Below are 19841 nucleotides of genomic sequence, written 5' to 3'. Positions count from 1 at the left end.
TAATTACGATGAATCAGCGTGCTGGCACACTTGATTTATCAAACTGAACTTTCTTTTCAAAAGAGAGAGATTTATCCCGTGACTTTTTTGGTTCTCAGAGAGCGATAGCTTGTGAAATCACACTTTTAAATGTCTCATTTAGTACGTGATGCCAGCTATATGAGGGTTAACAGCCCTCTGAGGCGGCTTTAAGATTATTTGAAGGAAGGGGACTACCCCGGTCATCAAGTTAGAGACCCCTGGGCACAAGTGTTTAATAAGACCCTGCTGACTTTTTTCTTACAGTTCTAAAACGTTATGGAGGGCGCTGTCTATCCTTGGAAAATTAAAATGTATTTATGATACATGATGATGATATAAATTCATCCCTAAGTATGTAAAGTATTTTTTTTCCTTCTTCCTATAAGGATAATGCTGTTTAATCGAAGGGTCCTCACACCTGTTGTTGTCTCCTTCCTGTCCTCCTCTGCTCCCCTTTCGGTTCTTTGTGTCTTTCTGCTTCTTCTGCTCCTTTTCCTCCTTTTCTGGCTCTGTTGCAGGGTTGTCAAAAATAAGGCCCAGGGGTCAGAATTGACCCAACAAAGCCTCCAATCTGGCCTATTGACATCTTTGGAAAATGCGAAGAACAGCATAAATTTTGGTCTTTTAACTATATTATAATCATTTTAATCAACTACTTTGCACTGACTCAAAAGCAAGTTTCACTGGTCAGGCCCAATTAAGATAACAATGGACTTTATATGATCCAGTATGTAAAATGAGTTTGACATCCCTGCTCTACGATGTTCTGTACTATTAGGTCCATTAGTATACAACAGCACAATTTTTTATTTGTATTGCCTCTTTGCTTGTTTGTGGGTTTCTCTCTGGTTTCAGTTTTTTCTTCAGGGACTGAAAAGCATGCTCTGTTGGGCTGGGATTAGGTGACTGACAATATCCAGTTTCTTTGATTTGAGAAACTTTTGGGTTGCTTTTGCAGCATGCTTTGAGACATTATCCAGAGAGTGTAGCCCTGTATACTTCACATCCTGCTGTTTATCCTGCTACTTCTATCAGTAGCCACATCATCAATGTCATAGGTCCTTTGGTTAACTCTCCAGTTACTTTTGAGCATCTGAAAATAAATGTATGAATGCAACCCCTTGAATTCAAAGTGAAAGTTTGCACTTGGTGTAAAATCCACTGTGCTGGTATAAAGATGCAAAATGATAAAAACAATGCCACTGTATCTATCTATCCATCTATAAAAAACAAAACAGCAGTAAAAGTTATGAAAATATATTTAAGAGTCCAAAGTTATACCCTCCTTTATTTGTTCTAAAACTGTGGGACCGGTTAAAGTCTTTGCCAGGGCGATTATGGCCCCCGGACCTTATGTTCGACAACCAGTTTTACCAGAACAAAACTGGCATGTTAAAAAAAAGGGAAATAACCTGTTGTTTTTATAAGCAAAAAGGCAGAACAGTGCAGCTCATTTAATGTATTTATTTTTAACCAGATCATAGTAATTCAGAGGTCCCACGGCACCTGAAAAGTAGGCTGTACAAGTAGGTTAAAGCATGAAGCTTTGCTGCCTGGTCCAAATCTTCTCTCTTCCACAGCCTAAATTCCCGCCTTTTTCCTTTCTTCCCTCTGCCATAACCCCCTCCCTTCTCGCTTCCAATCTCTCCTTGCGTCATTGTTTTCAATGGAGCATCCTCCCCGGTTGCATTACCTTCTTTCGGAGGAGAAGAGGAGCGGTGGGGGCTTGTGGAGGCGTGTGCAGCGCCGACCAATTAGAGACCGCCGTGGCCGCCGGACCGCACATGTTTACAGGCAGCATTCCGCCGGTAGAGTCCCCGCTCGGTCTGAGATGACGGCGGACTGGATGCGGCAGTAGTTGGAACCGGAGCCGGTTAACGGTCAAATTTCAATCTTTTGTAACACATACGGCGAGGTGTCGGGGTACAGAGCCGTGTGGGGCGGAAAAATTCGACGTGCTGGCTCTCGTGCCTCTATGCTCAAACTGTTTGCCCTGTATTAGCCACCATTTTTACTTAATCGTGTACAAGTGTCGTCTCGGCTCACGACTACGGCGATTAGTCCGCGTTTTCCCGCCGCCCCCTCAGCTCGCAGGGAGCAGAGAGGAAAACAAACAGGTCGAACGGAGGAAGATTGGTAGCCGGTTGGATGTAGAGGTTGTTTAGCGGCGAATGAATCGTAGTCGTCGGCTACTAATTCAGAGCTGGTCGGTTTCTTGTTTCTTTTTTTACGGGGTGCTTGTGCGCGGTGCATTCCGGACGCTGTTTGGAGTTTCCCCCTCCTCCGAGTATGTTGCCCCTTTCTAACATTTTGTCAGGACTGTTGGAGCGCGTAGTCTACCCGCTGCAGTTTTGTGTTTTTCACGACGCTGTTTACCGGCTATAATTCGACGGTTAATGATTTAATTTTACCGGCTCGCCGGCTTTGAATACAGTGAAACAGTTTTTAGAGATGCACACGAGGCGCCTGGTGAAGCGCTCGGTCCTCGGCAGCCGCGTTTATGCGCCGAGTCCGACTGGGGACGGTGCCCCGGTGACAGGAGTGGTCCAGGCTGTCAAGCAGGAAAACAGAGACTTGTCGGCTGCGGGAGCCCGGCGAAGCGTCTACACCGTGCTCATGCAAGACGGGAGCCTCAAGGAGTTCTCCGAGGAGGAGATAGCCTCGGGCTTCAACCACACCGCAGCCAAAGGACCACTCAAGTCCAGCCTGAAGGTACGTGGGTCCGACCGGCAGGCGACGCTTCACTGTTGTTGTTGTGCGGTGTTTTGCAGCGTTTAACCGCTTCCTGCACGGAGCGGATTTAACGGTGTCACCGCCGCCGTTCCCGCCGCCGCGGACGGGAGATTTAACCGGCTGGGATTTAAAAATAATGCATTATATTGTTATTGCTATAATGAGTCGTTTGCATATTGAAGCATATAACGGACTGTCATGACATTTGGCGACATCAGATATATAGGACAAAGGGCTTGATGGGGCCTGCGCAATGTTTATGTGGGCTAGTGGGTGGGTAAGATGAGGCAAACAAACACGCTCTGACTGCAGCGTTTTAGACTGATGTAAATAACCGGCCCGAGGTTTTTGCATGCTCGCCGCCTTATATTTTATACATATATGTATGTGAATGTGACATTTCTTACAGATAATTCTGCGCAACCGGCATTTAATTGCACATTTGGTTAAAGATTTAATTACATTTAGGTTTTTTGTTGTTGTTGTTTTTCTCTCATTCATATATTAATGCATATTACACAGTTTAAAATCGATCGTCTCTGTGTGCACTCATTCTGCTCAAGGGTGTTATTGTTTTAAGAGCTATTATAAAAGAGATCACGCGCACTTCTTGTTGCATTAGAGTCAAGATAGTAAGTTGTGACGGTGTCCAAATCTGCAGTCCTGATGTAGGCCTTACAAGCGATGATCTGATTGCCTTGCAATCCAACTTGAATGCTTTTCTGTCACGTGGCCCCAAATAAAGATTGTGCGAGGAAGAAAAGGCCAGTTCAGCTCTTGGATGAGCACACTATTTCTAACATAGGGGAAGTGTGTGTGTGTGTGTGGGGGGGGGTGGGGTGGGGTGGTATGGTGTTCATCCTTTTTATAGCGAGGGAATGACTGAGGAATGCTTGTGGCTGAATAACAACTTTTTTTGATGCTGTGATTTTGATTGCATTTCTTGTGTGTGTGTGTGTGTGTGTGTGTGTGTGTTTTCATGTTGTTGATGCAGAAACTTGCAGGCTGTAATCTTCAGTCTTATTTCCATGACCAAAGCTGAAATGTTGAGCCACAGTTTGTGGATCTGTCACAGTTCCTGCAGCAGTAAATTGTACTCTTCTGCCTGAAAATGCACATAAATCTCGTAAACTGTTATTTAAATCGTTACAAACAGATGCCAGATCTTCCCAAAGATAAACCCGCTCTTCGGGGGGACTTGTTAGATCTGTGAGTGATGGGAAATGCAGTGTGAACTTAGGTCTCCCGTTTTGCAGTTGTGCATGCAGTGATCAACACAAAAGCTGTTGCACAATTCTGTTACAGTCCCCAGCGCAGGCTGGAGTAGTGCAGCTGAGGGTGAGAGCGTATTCCTGTCAGCACAATGGTCAATTCTCTTTCAGCACGACTCAATTCCCGCTGATGTCGAAAACAAGCCATAAAATGAGGAGGAGGGGTATGCTCTGTATGTGCGTGTGTGTCTGTGTTGCTTTTTGTGTGCATTAGGACGCTAATATGAATGTGATTTTCATCTGTTGTGTGTTTTGGATCTTTAACGAGTGAGATGTGACTGCTTTAAATCCTGGAACAGGAGCTGTTTGTGAGAGCATGCCACCCCGTTTGAACAGCAGCAGCTGTATGGTGGACAAAGTGGGCGCCCCCAGGTTGGCAACGGGTGGCGTGCTCCAAAGAATCTGGATGCTTGGCTCTGTGCCCAGAATGGCGAACGAATGGTCCCTGTTTTGCATGGGGCGGGAGTGGGGGGGGGGGCGCGATGCCACTTGTTGACTTGCTGTTTTGTGCAAATGTGTGTTGTGTGAGAACTAAGTTACGGTGATTTCTCCAGCTGCTAACAAAGAGATCTCACTCACTTCTTGTTGGGCCGGAGCTGTCGTTGTTTGTGTTTGTTGCACACCGATGCGGGAGTCAATGAAGCAAGCTTGTTGACAGAGGCTGTGACTCTTTGTTCTAAGGCGGTGATCTCAGGCGGGCCCGTCGCTGGCTGTGCTTATTGGTTCGCTGAGCAACATCAGCAGGAACTACAGTCAGTCTGGATGCTGGCGCCCATGTGGAAATGGATGAGTAATCCTTTGAGGGTGAAGGAAGGTTATGAGTTTATATATACACGTTATTCTTGCTGTTTACACACAGGCACAGGAATAATCATAAACCCAAACATAAAGTGGTAACCTATCTACAAAAAAAAAGTATTACTAATATATAATAATGATAATAATAATAATAATTTGTACATAAAGGCTCATTTACCATCATTTGCTTCTGAGTGTTTGACATTGATCATACTAGACTATGGACTATGTCTACAAGGTGTTACATCCACTTGTTATACTGATAAGGCTCTCCAGCTGTGTCCATTTTATAGACTGTATTTTAGATGGCGATGGCGGGTTAGTGAAGTTCTGCTGTGAAGCTTCGAGCTGAGTATTTTCACCGGTATCATCTTGGTATTAAGATGTAACAAATGAGAAGTGGAATCAGGGACACCACACACTCACTGGTTAACAACTTGTGATCGACAGGTACACAGTGAGTCGGTTTTAGCCTCTTTTTTTGACACTAATGTATTCAGTATGATTTTAAAAGTAGTGATGGAGCTCATAAACTCATTAAGAAACTGTTAATGAGATCACACATTGGGGCAGTTATAGAGTTTGAAAAATTTGCAGCTTGCTGGCCATTGAAAAGAATGCAGGCTTAAGTGGAGCCCGACCGATTTATCGGTGGGCCGATATTTTCAGCCATTATTAGTTATTTATTGAACTCTTAGTATTGACGTTTATAAAGACTGATGGAAAAAAAAAAGAAAAAGAAATCAGAGAAACGCCCTTCACTGATGTTATGAGTGTTGATGATGCATAGTTTGTCCACCAGAGGGCACTCTACAATTTTTCTGTTCCGAAACCGGGTTTGGAACTACCTACACAACAACCAGCTGATCTGAGTGGAGTCGGTCAGAGTGTACGCGAGTAAATACACGTTACAAATAAATAGTACACATTACAAATATTAGAGAAATCTGCGTATGTCTCGTGTGTCTGACAAAAAAAAATATTGGCAATATCAGAATATAAGATTTTTTTTTAATCACCAAATGTCTGTCGAAATTGGTCTTAAAAATCCCGTATTGGTTAGACTCTTCTGCATTGGCTTCCCTTTTCAGACCTTGAAGCGACTTTCATTTTTCATACACAGTCTATTGTGTGTGTCAGTACTACTCTGAATATAAAAAAAGAGACACCAGCAAACGTCCTTAGCTGCTAAAGCTATTGTGCGTTACCGACATGTTCTCAAGTCAAGGAACCAGTACATCATAAGTAAAAGGATAAGAAAGGTGATAACTTCATCCATTAACTAAACCTTAATGTATACAGTGCATCCAGCTGAGATCATTTGGAGCCCAGCTAAAATAATCAAACTAAACACAGTCATTAAAATCTGTCTTTTATTTTTAAATTAGTTAGACACCTTGGGCTGTGTAATTAAAATGTAGATTTTTCAATTTGTACATAACACCCTACAGGCAGCTATAGCCCACAGTTTGGCACATGGATATTTGGCCCAGCCTGATTAGATTGACTCACCAGGCACCATGCCAAAGGGTCATTTTGACAAAGTATTCATATTGTAAGTTAATTTTAATTAAAAAAAAAGTGATGTTATTGCCATGTGCCAGGATATTTTTGTATGAGGATGATACACTTTTCCCCCCTTAATTTAATATTTAAAACATCCCAAAAATATATTGCTGCACTTTTTTGAATGAAATTGTGTTTAAAAAAAGGTCAATGTTTGTTTGCATTTTTTTTTTAAACTTGTGGTCAGGATGTGGTTCAGCCCAGGAATGCCATATTGGAAAAACTGAGATTATGAGTAAGCCATTAACTGTCTTTATCAGAACTATTTTTAATAGTCATAATAGAAATTCCTCCCAGCAACAAAGACCCACATGAGCTAACAGACGTGGTTTCCACTGAAATTCTTTATTATGACCTTTGACCTGCACAGGTAGAAGAATCTTTACGCTTCACAAACTGCTGTAAGTAGGTTACGAGTTTTAATTTGTGTCTCTTTGAGTGGGACACAGAACGAGAATGATAGATGAGGAGAGGAGGGATACTCCGGGTATTTGTTCTCTGCACAGGCACTCACTCACGCACACACACACACACACACACACACACACACACACACCAGCTTTGACATATGCGACTCACATTTCACCACCGATTTGGCATGATTCACAATTTCCTGGCTCTCTGCAACGCTATAATTCATAAGCCCGGTGAAAGGAAGGAATTACGGTTGGTTTTATCCGAGGAATACACTCATCTTACACACAACACCTAATCTTCTCCCAGCCGGTGTAATCCATCTTGTTGTTTTACTCAAGTTTGTGTTTTCATTGTGTATTTTGCACAGCACTGGGCATTTTTTGTGACGAGACTATATCATGAATGATATTTGATATCCATTCGTCACGTTTTTTTCTGTCTCATTAATCGAAATCAATGGTGTTGTGTGTTGGGCGTGTGCATTCTGTGTGTGTGTGTTGACTTTTCCACAGTAAAGACTAATCCTGTTGCACTGCTTTAAGATAATGATCTAGTTCACACACACGAACAGACACACACTGGCCTGAATGCCATTCTCCTCAGCGCTCGGTGTGGGCAGCTGTGTGTGTCACTCTGCTTTTGTTTTGCCATTTTCTCAGTGTGTTTTTCTAAGATCACCGTGGCTTTAGCTACAAACAGAGGTGTGTGTGTATTTGTGTGTCTGTGTGTATGTGTTGGTGGGTGCATTTGCGCTTGTTTTTTGATCCGACTATCTTGCCAGAGCAGGTCACCTTAATGGCTGAAGCCCTGAAACAAAGAAAGCCATTGTTGCTGGTTACCCCAGTCTACCTTGAACTTCATTCTGCTTTTTTATTGCTTCTGCAATGTTGCCAGAATCGTAGCAAGATGAATCAGTATGTCTGTGAGATAAAACAGGCAGTTTATCTGAGACTTTATTTTGCCATAACAAAAAAAAAGTTGTTTTTATTACCCTTTAAGGATTTATTTAATTAATAAACACCATTACTTTGGTTGTGGCAATAGACTGTACATAAAAGATGACTATGGGAAAATGGTCCTTGGCTTCCGTGAACTATGATATTAGTCAACATTTTATAGTCTCTGTTGATAGTTTGAATATTATTTAATAAAACACAATGTTTACGTTATGAAATCTGTAGTCTTACAGTAAAACTAGAGCTGGGCGATAGAACAATAACGATATGTATTGCGAAATAACTTTTTCTCGATAGAAAAATTAAACTATTGCGATAGACCTCACCGCTCTTGTCCTCTTAAAAAAAAAGAAAAGAACAGCCAATCCAAATTAACTAGCGCAGAGCCGAACCAATCACAGCCACAGCGTCACGTCACGTGACTTGTTACGTACAGCACAAGTGCCAAGCCGCACATGTGTATTTGTTTGGGAAGCAGCCAGCCGCCGTGCTGCCCGGGTAATGGAGGAAATGAGTGTGCCGACTAGAGAAAAATCAACCGATAGCGCGACCGAAGGTTACCGAAGAGAAAACAGATGATGGTTCCAATGCCAGAGAGATTGTCGAACGGAAGAGCCATAGAAGTTCCGTAGTGTGAAGGTATTTCGGCTATTTCAAGTCTGACAAAAACAGAGTAGCGCGCACTGTAAATTGTGCCGAAAGCAAGTCTGGAAATACAATAAACCAGTGCATGCTCAATCTCTGACTGGAAGCGCTAATTCGTCATTCGGCTTTTGTCAGACTGAAGTACCTGTTAAAACTGTTTGAAAAGCTAAGCTATACAACAAGGAGAGATTGAGAATTTCCTTTTAGTTCTCAGTTTATTTGATATTGACAAAAGTTAGTCAATTTTGTCTGTTCTTCTATAAAACAAACTAAGATTTATTTTTAGAATTAATATTTTGTTTCTAAGTGGAATTGACAATTTAGTAGTCTGTTTTGTTTGTTCTATTTTGAAACTTAAACGCTTTAGCAGCTGCTTTTTGTGTAGTTTGCAATATTTGCCTTTATTTATCTGAAAAAGTCTCATGTTCCTTAAGTACATCTACCCTGTTGAACTTATTATGGGAAATAAATATTTAAATCAAAACAAGCTGCTGATTATTTCACATTTTACTTGTGAGCAACGGCACATTTAAATCTTACAAATATAGTTATTTGGCTTATATCGTGATATATATCGTTATCGCCTGAAATGAAAAAAACATATCGTGATATGAAAAAAATCTTATATCGCCGTGCAGTGTCCCCAAGTTTCTCAGTCTGATCCAACCCTTGCTTCTTATATCTGACAAAACCACTCTGTTTGAGGCTTGGCTATGGGAGATAAGTAACCAATGTGATGATGTAGTGAAACCAGTGAAATATACTTCCTCTCTATGTATTTGTTTAAAATACAATGATAGGGTTTTTTCTGTGTATAAAAATGTCTGGGACCAAAGACTTGGTTGGCTGGAAAGGCCATCAATTTCAAGTAAGGCCTAGTAAGGACAGATTTACACTTTACTGTTGTTTATGCCAAATTCTGACCATACCGTCTGCACACACTGGTTGTAACCAGCGTCCTGTCTGCTTGAACCGGTCTGGCAGTTTTCTGGATGTTGTCTCTTTTTAAGACCTTTCTTTGTAAACCATAGAGATGGTTATGTGGGGAAAAATCCCAGTAGATCAGCAGTTTCTGAAATCCTCACCCAGCCTTTTGGGCACCAACAACCATGCCACATTCAAAGTTACTTAAATGACCTCTCCTCGCCATTCTCATGGTCAGTTTGAACTTCAGCATGTCTGCATGGCTAAATGCATCAACTTGCTGAAATGTGATTGGTTGACTAGATATTTGTGTTACCAAGGAGTTAAGCAGATGTTCCTAATAAGGTGGCTGTGATACATACATACATGCAAACCCTTCTTTCTCTCTCTGGCCTTATCAATAAATTGCTCACATTTCTTCCACTAAAACCTGATGGTGTTTGTGAAAGTACAGACGATGCTGTTTTTAAAAATGAATTTTCTTTTAGTTTTTTTTTTTTTTTAAACAAATTACTTTAAAAGCAAGTGTGGTGCTATTATGTAATGTTTTATTATATTTTTGCTCATGACGGTGCAGTTTTTTGTGGAAAACCTCATCCCTCCAAAACGTCTGCAGGAAGAATAATAGACTGGTTTTGTAACTGACCACTGTTCATTTTTGACTCTATCCAGTGTGTTTTGGCAAAGACTTTTTTTAGGCACAAGAATGTGGAAATTTTCTTAAACCGTATTTAGACTGTGTTCTATCACATTTGAAATGTAAACATTCAAATTCAAATTTTAGCTGCCAGGTTTTGAGGCAGCCAATGCCCAGACCTTATTTTCTGTCTATTTTTACTTTTGGTTACTCTCTTTAATAATAAATTGAAATGGACTCATTCTGTAGATGTGTTCTTCACCAGTAACAGAATTGCAGAAAATATTTATCATTATGACCTTGTTGAATAAAAAAAGAGGCCATTTGAAGGAGCTGATTGCTACTTCATCATTTCTTCCAACTTATTTATGTGGTATTTCTGCACAAGCACTGAATTATTTCTTTTTTTCGCCTCTCTACAGCAGAGCTCCAGTAACGGAGCTCCAGATGGCCAGAAGGTGGAGGGCGGCTGTCTGAGCCCAGAGCCAGCGGAGGAGCAGCGTTCAACGGACGGAAAACGTGTTAGCCGGGACTCTGACACCCGATCGGTGTCCCTGCTGGAGCAGAAACGCAAAGTAGTCTCCTCCAGCATTGACGTCCCCCACGCCAGGTAGGACTGTGTATATGTGAAATTCTCTAGCAGTGACAGTCTGATTCCTATCCTGCAGGCAGCTTGGCTAGAGTGGTACAGGCAAAGTTCACAAAAAGTTTATGACATAGATATGTCATCTCACAAATAGGACAGACCTTATGTGGGCTGACATCCTGTATTTTATTTGATCCTCGAAGCCATTTTTGCAGCACATAGTTTACAAGATAATTTGGCAAGAGTCTGCTTTACTCCATTACATAAATATTTTATTATATGGCCTCACACATGCTACACTCTTCCAACATACAGTGTTGTGTGTGTGTGTGTGTGTGTGTGTGTGTGTGTTTATTATAAATAGATAGATATATAGTTGCATAGATGTGTATGTGCAAGTAATCCATATAATCCAAAGGTTCAGGCTTCAGACTGATGTAAACACTCAACAGTTTGTTTGTTTTTTTTTCTACTGTTAATGTGGATGATGTCATCTCGGGCAGACAGCTGTCTGAGAACATGCCTCAAAGAACTGCTTTTCAAACCTTCTCCTTGTGATCGAGACAAGAAAGTTGACTCCAAGGGAGCGAGAGGGTAGCTAAAACTGCTTCCTGACATAGCGTGAACTACACCAGTGTCTACTATAAGATAAATGTGGATTATTATGAATCGTGACTCACATAAAGCTAGTTTAGTAGAATCCAAGAGTAAAAATATGGAGGCGGAAATGATCTATAAACCGATCCAGACATTTTGTTGATTTAGGATTCTATCCGTGTTCTGATTATTAAAAGGTTTTCAGCAAAATGTTGCTTTTGGATGCTGTTTCTTTAACTTGCAGAAGCATTTATGGGTATTGTTATTTAAACGGTATGCCTCTCTGGTGGTTTCTCAACAGTTACCCTGTTGAGTGTCTTTCCTGCTACACAGCAAAGACACCGTGGCCTTGTAGAATACTTTGCCCTCATAGCCAGCGTGTACAGTTGTTACTTTCATGTGGTATAAACATTGGGGCACATATTCCAAACTGATCCTACATGCAGAACATAACCCTATACAACTGGAAATAATTATGTTATGATGCATTAGTTATTCCTTTACTCATTCGGTGGTTCTCTTTACATTGCACACACACACGTGCACACACACATGCACACAAATATTATTTTAGACCACCAGACTAATTCCCCACATAAGCCATTTCCACAATAGAGCAGTTAACCATTGGTGGGCAGCAGTGCACGACAGTGAAGTTCTATCTAATAAAGGAACAACACTCTTTCTCAATTAAATGTGAAACCCTAATACCTTGTAAAGCACTTTGCTGTTATTGGACATCACTCCTCATTACCTGCCTTCACTCTGCTGCAGGAGTCCAATCGATGGCAACTTGCTGAAAAGTACAGCAAAAGTTTCCCATTTGAGCAACTTTATCACTCCATCCTGAGCTATTGCCTTAAATTTAACTGTTATTTGTTGATGAGTCATTGATTAGAAGCTGCCTTATGGCCCATTAAGAAGGAAGAAAGGTCTATCGCATAGATTAGACTGGAATTTCATACCTGTCCTTTGGATGGGGATTGCAAAAATATTGATATTTATGTGTTTATGGTTGGATGTCTTATTGATTATCTTGCTGCTCAAGTTTATGTGCAATCACTAGACCAACTTCATGTTGTCTAGTGATTGCACCTCCTCCCACTGAGGCCAGCTAAAAACAATGTAGCCACGGGGAGATGTCTTATAAGTCACATTCAGAAATCCTCATAAAATGACTGAAAGAAGACATGACCTTCAGAGAGCTTCACATCTTCAGAGTTATTGGTGTGGGCACACACAGCACTCCGAAAATCCAAATTGGCTCTCCAGCCAGAATTCCAACTGGATTATGTATGCTGTGATCTTATTTAGACTGTGCAGACATCTCTAAGGCACCAAAAACACGAGCACTGTGTGCAATACTTCTTATATACGTGTGTATATAGAAGCAACCAATGACTAAAGTTAGATTTGGTTTTAAACTATGGACACCTTTGCGTATTTTGGTGTGAAATGAAAAGCTAACAATGGCTGCCATGGCTACTTTTAGCACATTGCCATGGCATGATGGCGTTTGGCAATGTGCTTCTGGAGTCGGGGGCTGTGTTATAACAAAAACTAGTTGTGTCAGATTGTCAGAATGGCTCGCACTAATTCCAATCTCATGGTTAGAGGTTAGGATATGGTACCTAAACCCACTATCCACTCTAATGAAGGGCAGTAGATCTTTCACAGTAAACTTGGAAAGAACCCTGTAATTATGTTTTGGTTTTTTTCCCTGCTTTGTTCTAATGAAGCTCTGGCTGCCACTTGTTGAAACACTAATACGAACATTTAAGAAGAAGTCCTTGAAACCAATTCTGTGTACAGACTTTCGTGAAATGATAGCAAGTGTTCTCTTCATTTGACAAGTCAAGGTAACACTTCACTTTTTTTTGTTTTTTTTAGTTTGACAATTTCCATCTGCATCTGAACCAAAAGCTGCTAAAAAAGCAAAAACAGTCAAACATGCTGAAATGCTCTGGCCCTATCAGATCTTGTATTTTTAAGTCTTTTCTGGGGTTGTTTGTGTTATATTTTTAAATATTTTTCTGCCTTCATTCGGCAGACACAGTAATGACAGAGACAGGAAACATGGGAAGATAAAGCAAATGTCTATATGTGCAGATGACTTGTTTGCCCCTTAATAAAGTTTCAGCATTGAAGAAGAATAATTGTGGATTCTTCAGTTTTCTTTATAAGTGAAGTCATCCCTTCATTCCTGTTTCTTATTTCTTAATGTTCTCGCAGTTAAAGTTCAGTTAAAGTTCAATCCTTTCCCCATGCCACAATCTTTTTTTTAGTTAATGAAAAGTCCAACAGCATAGAATAGACTTATTACTCTGATTATTTTGTGTATAGCAGTTCAAAGCCTGGTACTCAACATCCAACAATCTATTTTGCTAGTCAAGTGCTAAATCAAACCCACTGCAAAAGCAGACCCCCCCCCCCAAAAAAAAACAGAAAAAAGAAAAAAAGAAAATCAATTTTCAGCCCAATTCATAAAGTGTGCTTGCACAATCAAGAAGATGGAAAGTTCATTGTTGCTGCCTCTAAGAGCAGGTATGATTCTAAGCTCTTTCTTTAGATATCCCCACAGTGACCTCTTTGGTATACAGCTCCATTATTGCCTCAAGATTAAGATCCAAAGGTCTCATCCGCTGCACACCTGCGACCAATTTTAAACCTGCTCCCACACTGGGGAAGAAATTGTGTCGCCGCTGACCACAGAGTAACGTTTATCTGTAATGGAGACAAAGGGGCAAAGAGACGAGAGGGAGGGAGGTGGCGAGGAGTAATGGTGGCAAAGGGACGAGGGAGCCCAAGGAAGCCCAAGCACCGAGGGGAAATTTGTGCATACAGCGGAGGGGAAGAAGGTAACGGAACTGAGAGAGCATGTGTAGCTATTAAGTTAACAGCAAAAGAGAGAGGAAAGGGAGAAAATGCCTGAGGATTTTTGTCAGAGAGAACTCTCCAGAGAAGTCTGACCTTGAGGTTGTTAATTGCGCTCTGAAAAAAAAAAGTTCCCTCTCAACTTGTGATTTACCAAGAAAATGTCTGGCTGTTTGATGGCTCTCCAGATCCCTTGCAACCTAGAATACAATAGGTTCCCTCCCTCGCTGGGATTCAGTGAAGTACCCAAATGCCTCTTCTGCAATCATTGGGAAACTAGAGGAAAAATGACAGTGTGCCATATAAGATGTTGGACCTCGGGGGGGGTTTGTAACTACATTTCATGCTTCTGCCAGCTTGTCCAACTCTCTGTGCTTTATCGAGTAGCTGCGTACATTGCTTTTGTTTGCAGGACGCTGGCGTTGGCAACTTTTTATGATTCCTGCAAACAGAAATCGATGGCATTGCATGATTGACATGTGTTGACTGATATTTTTTCCATCACTACAACCCTCAAACGCTCAGAAATTATTTCCTTTTTTTTTTCTTTAAAAAAAAATATTTATTCTGCACATTAAGAGTAGAAAGATTTGCTTACTGCGGCAGGTTCTGATTTGTTTATTGCCATGTTTGTCTTTGCTGAATTATCAGACATGGTTAAACATTGTCAGACTGTAGTCTCAGCCAGCTGCTGGGTCTGCTCCTTCCTCCAAGGGCTTATGTTTTCTTTATTCAGGAAACGGCCAATTGTAACAAGAGCTAGTGGGGCCAGACCAGTGGAAAACGAATGGCTTGGCTCTTGACAAATAGCATTCAGGAGACTAATTGCTAGCAGGGGAAGTGAAGTATAACCCTAGATGAAGGCAAAATCAAGAGTGCTTTGCTTATTATTACAAAATCCCAAAACAGCAGATCTGAGGGTTTAAATCCTCTTCTCTTCAGAAAGCCAGCAACCCCCCCACCCCACCCCAAATATGTCTAGCATTAACAGAGGTTATTCATGTATTTCTAAATGACTGGACCCCTTGCTGTTCCTCCATGATGTTTTTTTTCTTTCCTTGTTTCTTTTTTTAATACATAAAAGCTCAACAAAGTTACACATGTAATTTAATTATGGTAACTGATGACAAGGAGTCTGGTGGGGTGGACTGGAATTTGGGAGGGGACCAGCTTCAAAACCAGCGTTGTTGCCAAGAGCATTTTGTTATTGTCATTTTTTTTATTGTTGATCAGTGTGCTTGCAGATCACCCAGTTTAGTGCGCTGAGCCAACCATGTGCTCCACTCTCAGAGCTGCCTGCATCAGCCAACTCAGGCATGGAACAAGGCCAAAGACAAAAAGAGGCCCAGAGGGACTCTCAAATTATTGTTTGTCTTTTGATAAAGTGGCACGGCCCGTAATCAGTTTGTTTTCCTGCTGTTCGGCGGTTTTGTTTGTGTTTATGGAGTTTTCTTACCTTTTTGGAAACACCGCTGCAGCTCTCGCTGCTTTTGCACAATGTGTTTGTGTTTGCGGTGAGCGCCGGCGCTCGGGTTTCGAAATAAGAGAAAGTAGGGGAGCGGCGTGGGTTTTCGAAAGAGTGAGTGACATAGAGGGAAAGCGAGAGAGGGAAGGAAAAAGCGCACTGTGCATTTGCCAAAGAAAACAGTTTTCTTGGTTTGGATGCCAGTGGAGTTTAGAAACCAGAAGATTACTATCTGAAAAGACAAATCGTTCCTTCTCCTCCACTGTCTAACTTTCCTAATCTCAGCGGGCCTTTATCTGATTGGATGTTGATGGGCTTTTTTTCTCCTCACAACAGTATGACCAAACCAGGTGTGCTGAGGCAAATATCCTGACAATCTGATTGGCTTTACCACGCACAGCTAAAAATAACAGAAAAGTGTTTGTATTCATATAAAAGGAACATTGTTCAGCATGTGTAAATCAGCGTTCCTGCTTTTGAACCATAAAAACGGCTTCTGAAAATACGAAAGTTGTGATTTATTTTGATGGCAGCCTTAGCTGGGATTTTTTAATTTATTTATTTAGTTATTTTTTTTAAATCTAAAGGAAACAGTTTTTTTCCTTTAGCACATTCCTTAAATACAAGAAAATGGAAAATGGAGAGAACAAAAGAAAAGAAGAAAAAAACACATTTGGATGCAGTGTGTTTACAGGCCACCCAGTAGCTCCCACCCCAAACACCACTGGATGTCCTGTGGTGAATAAAACCTGAACACTGACCAGAAAACTTTAAAGATGCTTGATTTGGTGCTGTATAAATAACTTTTAATTGAACGTCAGTGGCCGATATTGATCTGTTGTGTCACTACAGTTTGTACAGGCTAAAGGGTTAAAGAGCATGTGACTCAGAGCTGAAGGAGTTTAAAACAAAGATTTCTTTGTTTCTCTTGAACACGAGGGGAGATAAATAATGACGTCTGTATCATCTGTTGGCCAAATCGTTTTAAACATCGATATCAGCTCAGGATTTCACATTCATTGCATCCCGATTAAATCACTCTTAGATTTTTTTATCTTGCCTTAGCCTTAGAGTAGGATAAAGACAGCTTTATTTTTTGTCTTGATTTATTGTCGTGGAGCCCTGATAGAAGAAGCCCCAGCAGCCACTAGGGATCATCTCAAGGTGTTGGCTCTGGCTTATGTGGGGTTAAAAGGTCTCTGATCATATCTCGGTACCAGGTGCATATGGGTTTTTTTTGTGTATGTTTTTTTTTTTTAATGGATCAGCAGAATCTTAAAATCAATTCTGAGAGGATCAGCTAACCAGTGTAAACATGCCCAAATTAGACTGATACAATCTAATTAGTGTCAGGGTTGCGCGGTAACTATCACGTGCATCAGTGTAATACCACACCCTTTCTCTCTAACCTCCCATTTTACATCTTTGGTGTCTCAGTAAAATATAACTCAGCGTAATGAGACCAAATTAGATCTTCTCTGTGGGGATAAAGAATAAATGCACAGGAGACGTGAAACCCAGCTGAGACAAAAAGCAGCGCATGTGCCGCAGGGTGTCGTTGGAGCTTTCGCGCATGAAGGATTTTTTTTTCTTCCGTGGAGCGCATCTTATTAAACAGAGGCCTGCATGGATTACTTAAATATCATGCCTGTTGTTTCTCGGGGGTTCTGCCTCCACAAGTTGGTGACATGTTGTTGATAAGTGAAGAAAGTAGGTTAAATTGGCTAACTCTGTTCAGCAGGATTTGCTGCTGCCATCTAATCTCAAATACAGTATTCACGGATCAACCTCACCCTGCTGTTAATGAAGCTTTAGATTTATTACACGTAGACTAATCAAAGGCAAACTCTGAGGCACGCAAGTGAGAGCCACACTGAGTTGGTCTGCCAGGACATTTGAAAGGATCTCGCTCCCGAGAACAACAAACCTGACAGGAGTATAATTGTGAGTTTAAATTTATATGCAAATGGGTTTTTAATTAAGTGTGCTGCTGGTGTACATGGGGGAATAGGTAGCTATGGATTAGTCGGCTGGCCTGAATCCAATATGAACTTTTGCCAAAGCGCTGGACACAGAAAGTGTGCAGGCAAGGTGTGTGTTATTGTTGGGCTCTCATAGTGAGTTATGTGCAAGTTGACCTCTAACCCATGAGTCTGGGTAAGCTTAATATAAAAAATAATATAAGTTCGAGCAGGTCAGGGTCAAAAAGCGACAAAGACTGTTATAGGCTGAATAAATCAAATAAATATTTTATGCTATTGGCTGGGCTGTGATTGCTAGTATACCTTACACCTATTCTTCCCCCTGCACAGACTGCACTCCAGCTACATTTATACATAATTCAATATCCTGTAACTTAAAAGGCTCGGCATGACTGATATTACTGGCAGGTTTCTGTCTATCACAAATATATGAGTACCCGAACATGATAATATACACTTATTAAACAATTTGTCAGATACACATTGCTAGTACTCATTTGGAACCACATTTACTGTCAGTACTGCATTATCGCTTGTCTATAATCTCAAACCAGTTTGAGATTATTTTTGCCCAAATTTTGTGTGTGAATTGTAACACTTTCCTGTTCTTTGCTGACAGGAGTAACACCTGCTGTCGTCTTTAGCACCTAAATATGATTGTGGCTGTAAAATTGTAGAATTATGGATAAGCTGTCTTGCAGTGGAGTTGTTGGTCAGGTTGGGTTTGAGTGGTTCATTTCAATTGATTTCATAATTGGATGGCGCAGTTATTAAAAACTCTGCTCTGAACATCCGTGTAGTCCGGGATTTACACTGACATTAACGATGGATATTTGAAAGCACCAGCATACATCTGGCACACTAATTACAAACATTAATGATCTCCTGTCTTAATTTGAAGGTTCACTGCATGTGGTTTGATTGACTTGGTCTAAATAATGTATTTGAAACTCAAGATGTCCACTATTGATGTCTATCAGTGTAATTGACTCATTATAGCCCACATTTGTTTTGAAGCCATCAGCAAAAACTTGGGTAAAACAGGTATTGAGGCCGTAAATAAAGATAACGTGGCAATAATGTTCACTATTACTGTCAGTGGAGGGTGACTAAATGCTTTGACGTGACAGCACAGAATCACAATCTATCAATGAATTAAAGCCTCTCGGAAAATACCAGAAATTTGCTCATTTGTTCTATCACTGTTTTCCATCAAGGGGTTTTGTATTCAGTTGTCATATGCCTGAAATGTATACAGCAGTGGTTAAAACCCAGTGTTTGTGTGACGTTAGCTCTGTGGGCCCTCCGCTGCTGCAGTGGACTAATCTATAGTCCCCATTTTTAATGGACTGATTGCTGAGTGCTGTAGGAAAAGAAAAGCACCCATTGATCCTATTGACGCATGTGCATTATTCTCATCTGTGGTGTGTGTGTGTGTATATATATAAGGTAGTACTAATTAACAGCATTGTCAAGTGGCACACATCGTATTCAAACATAAGAACTAATGATGAGCTAAAGTTAATGTGGATTTTACTTAAAGATTTCCTCGAAGCTCAAACATTTAACTAGTGAACAGATGCTGAACAAAAGCAAGAAAAGCAGCAGGGTGGATTACGTGGGCTGCTGTGCTTTTGAAATGACAATATGTGTGTAATATTTGTTTGAAGCTACAGCAAAGTCTTACATATAGCATTATTGACATGCATGCCAATACTGTAGAGCCTCCCAAAATACCACAAAAATCTCAATAGATACACTATATTGCCAAAAGTATTCACTCACCCGTGCCCCTTAGTTTCAGGAACTCTTCAGCATACAAAGACATGTTGGACAATTTCATCCTTCCTACTTTGTGGGAACAGTTTGGGGATGGCTTCTTCCTGTTCCAACATGTCTGTGCACCAGTGCACAAAGCGAGGTCCATAAAAACATGAATGAGTGAGTTTGGTGTGGAAGAACTTGACTGGCCTGCACAGAGTCCTGACCTCAACCCAACAGAACACCTTTGGGATGAATTAGAGCAGAGACTGTGAACCAGGCTTTCTCGTTCAACATCAGTATCTGACCTCACAAATGTGCTTCTGGAAGAATGGTCAAAAATTCCAATACACACACTCCTAAACCTTGTGAAAAGCCTTCCCAGAAGGTTTGAGGGGTTATAGCTTTAAAGGGTGGGCTGACATCATCCTAAACCCCTATGGATTAAGAATGGGATGTTCATGTGTGTGTAAAGGAAGTCAATACTTTTGGTGTCAGTCACCTCCAGCAACCAAATAAGGAATACATATTTTTCCCTAGCAACCAGAGGTTTCAAGGGGATTGCCGACCAGTCTATGTATGTGTGACTTTTCAGCAGAAAACCCATT

At 41.0% G+C, this 19841-nt stretch overlaps 1 protein-coding gene across 2 annotated transcripts in view; it reads left to right on the top strand.

Moving 5' to 3' along the window:
* Positions 1–1785: 1785 nt before the first annotated feature.
* znf704 (zinc finger protein 704) overlaps positions 1786–19841 on the top strand; it is a 51221-nt gene continuing 33165 nt past the window's right edge. Inside the window, exons 1-2 of one of the 2 annotated variants that reach the window (XM_084919967.1) lie at positions 1786–2733; positions 10394–10578. In XM_084919967.1, coding sequence (XP_084776093.1) covers positions 2473–2733; positions 10394–10578 — 446 coding nt within the window. In that variant the 5' untranslated portion in view covers positions 1786–2472. Of the gene's footprint in view, positions 2734–10390; positions 10579–19841 lie in introns of both variants that reach the window. The other variant, XM_084919966.1, reaches the window with a different exon arrangement.

Source organism: Perissodus microlepis, chromosome 22 (genome assembly GCF_051167445.1).
Source record: "Perissodus microlepis isolate ML-2025 ecotype Zambia chromosome 22, ASM5116744v1, whole genome shotgun sequence".
Lineage (NCBI taxonomy): Eukaryota > Metazoa > Chordata > Actinopteri > Cichliformes > Cichlidae > Perissodus > Perissodus microlepis.
The sequence above is the reverse complement of the archived record's forward strand: the minus strand, read 5'-3'. Positions and strand labels throughout refer to the sequence as shown.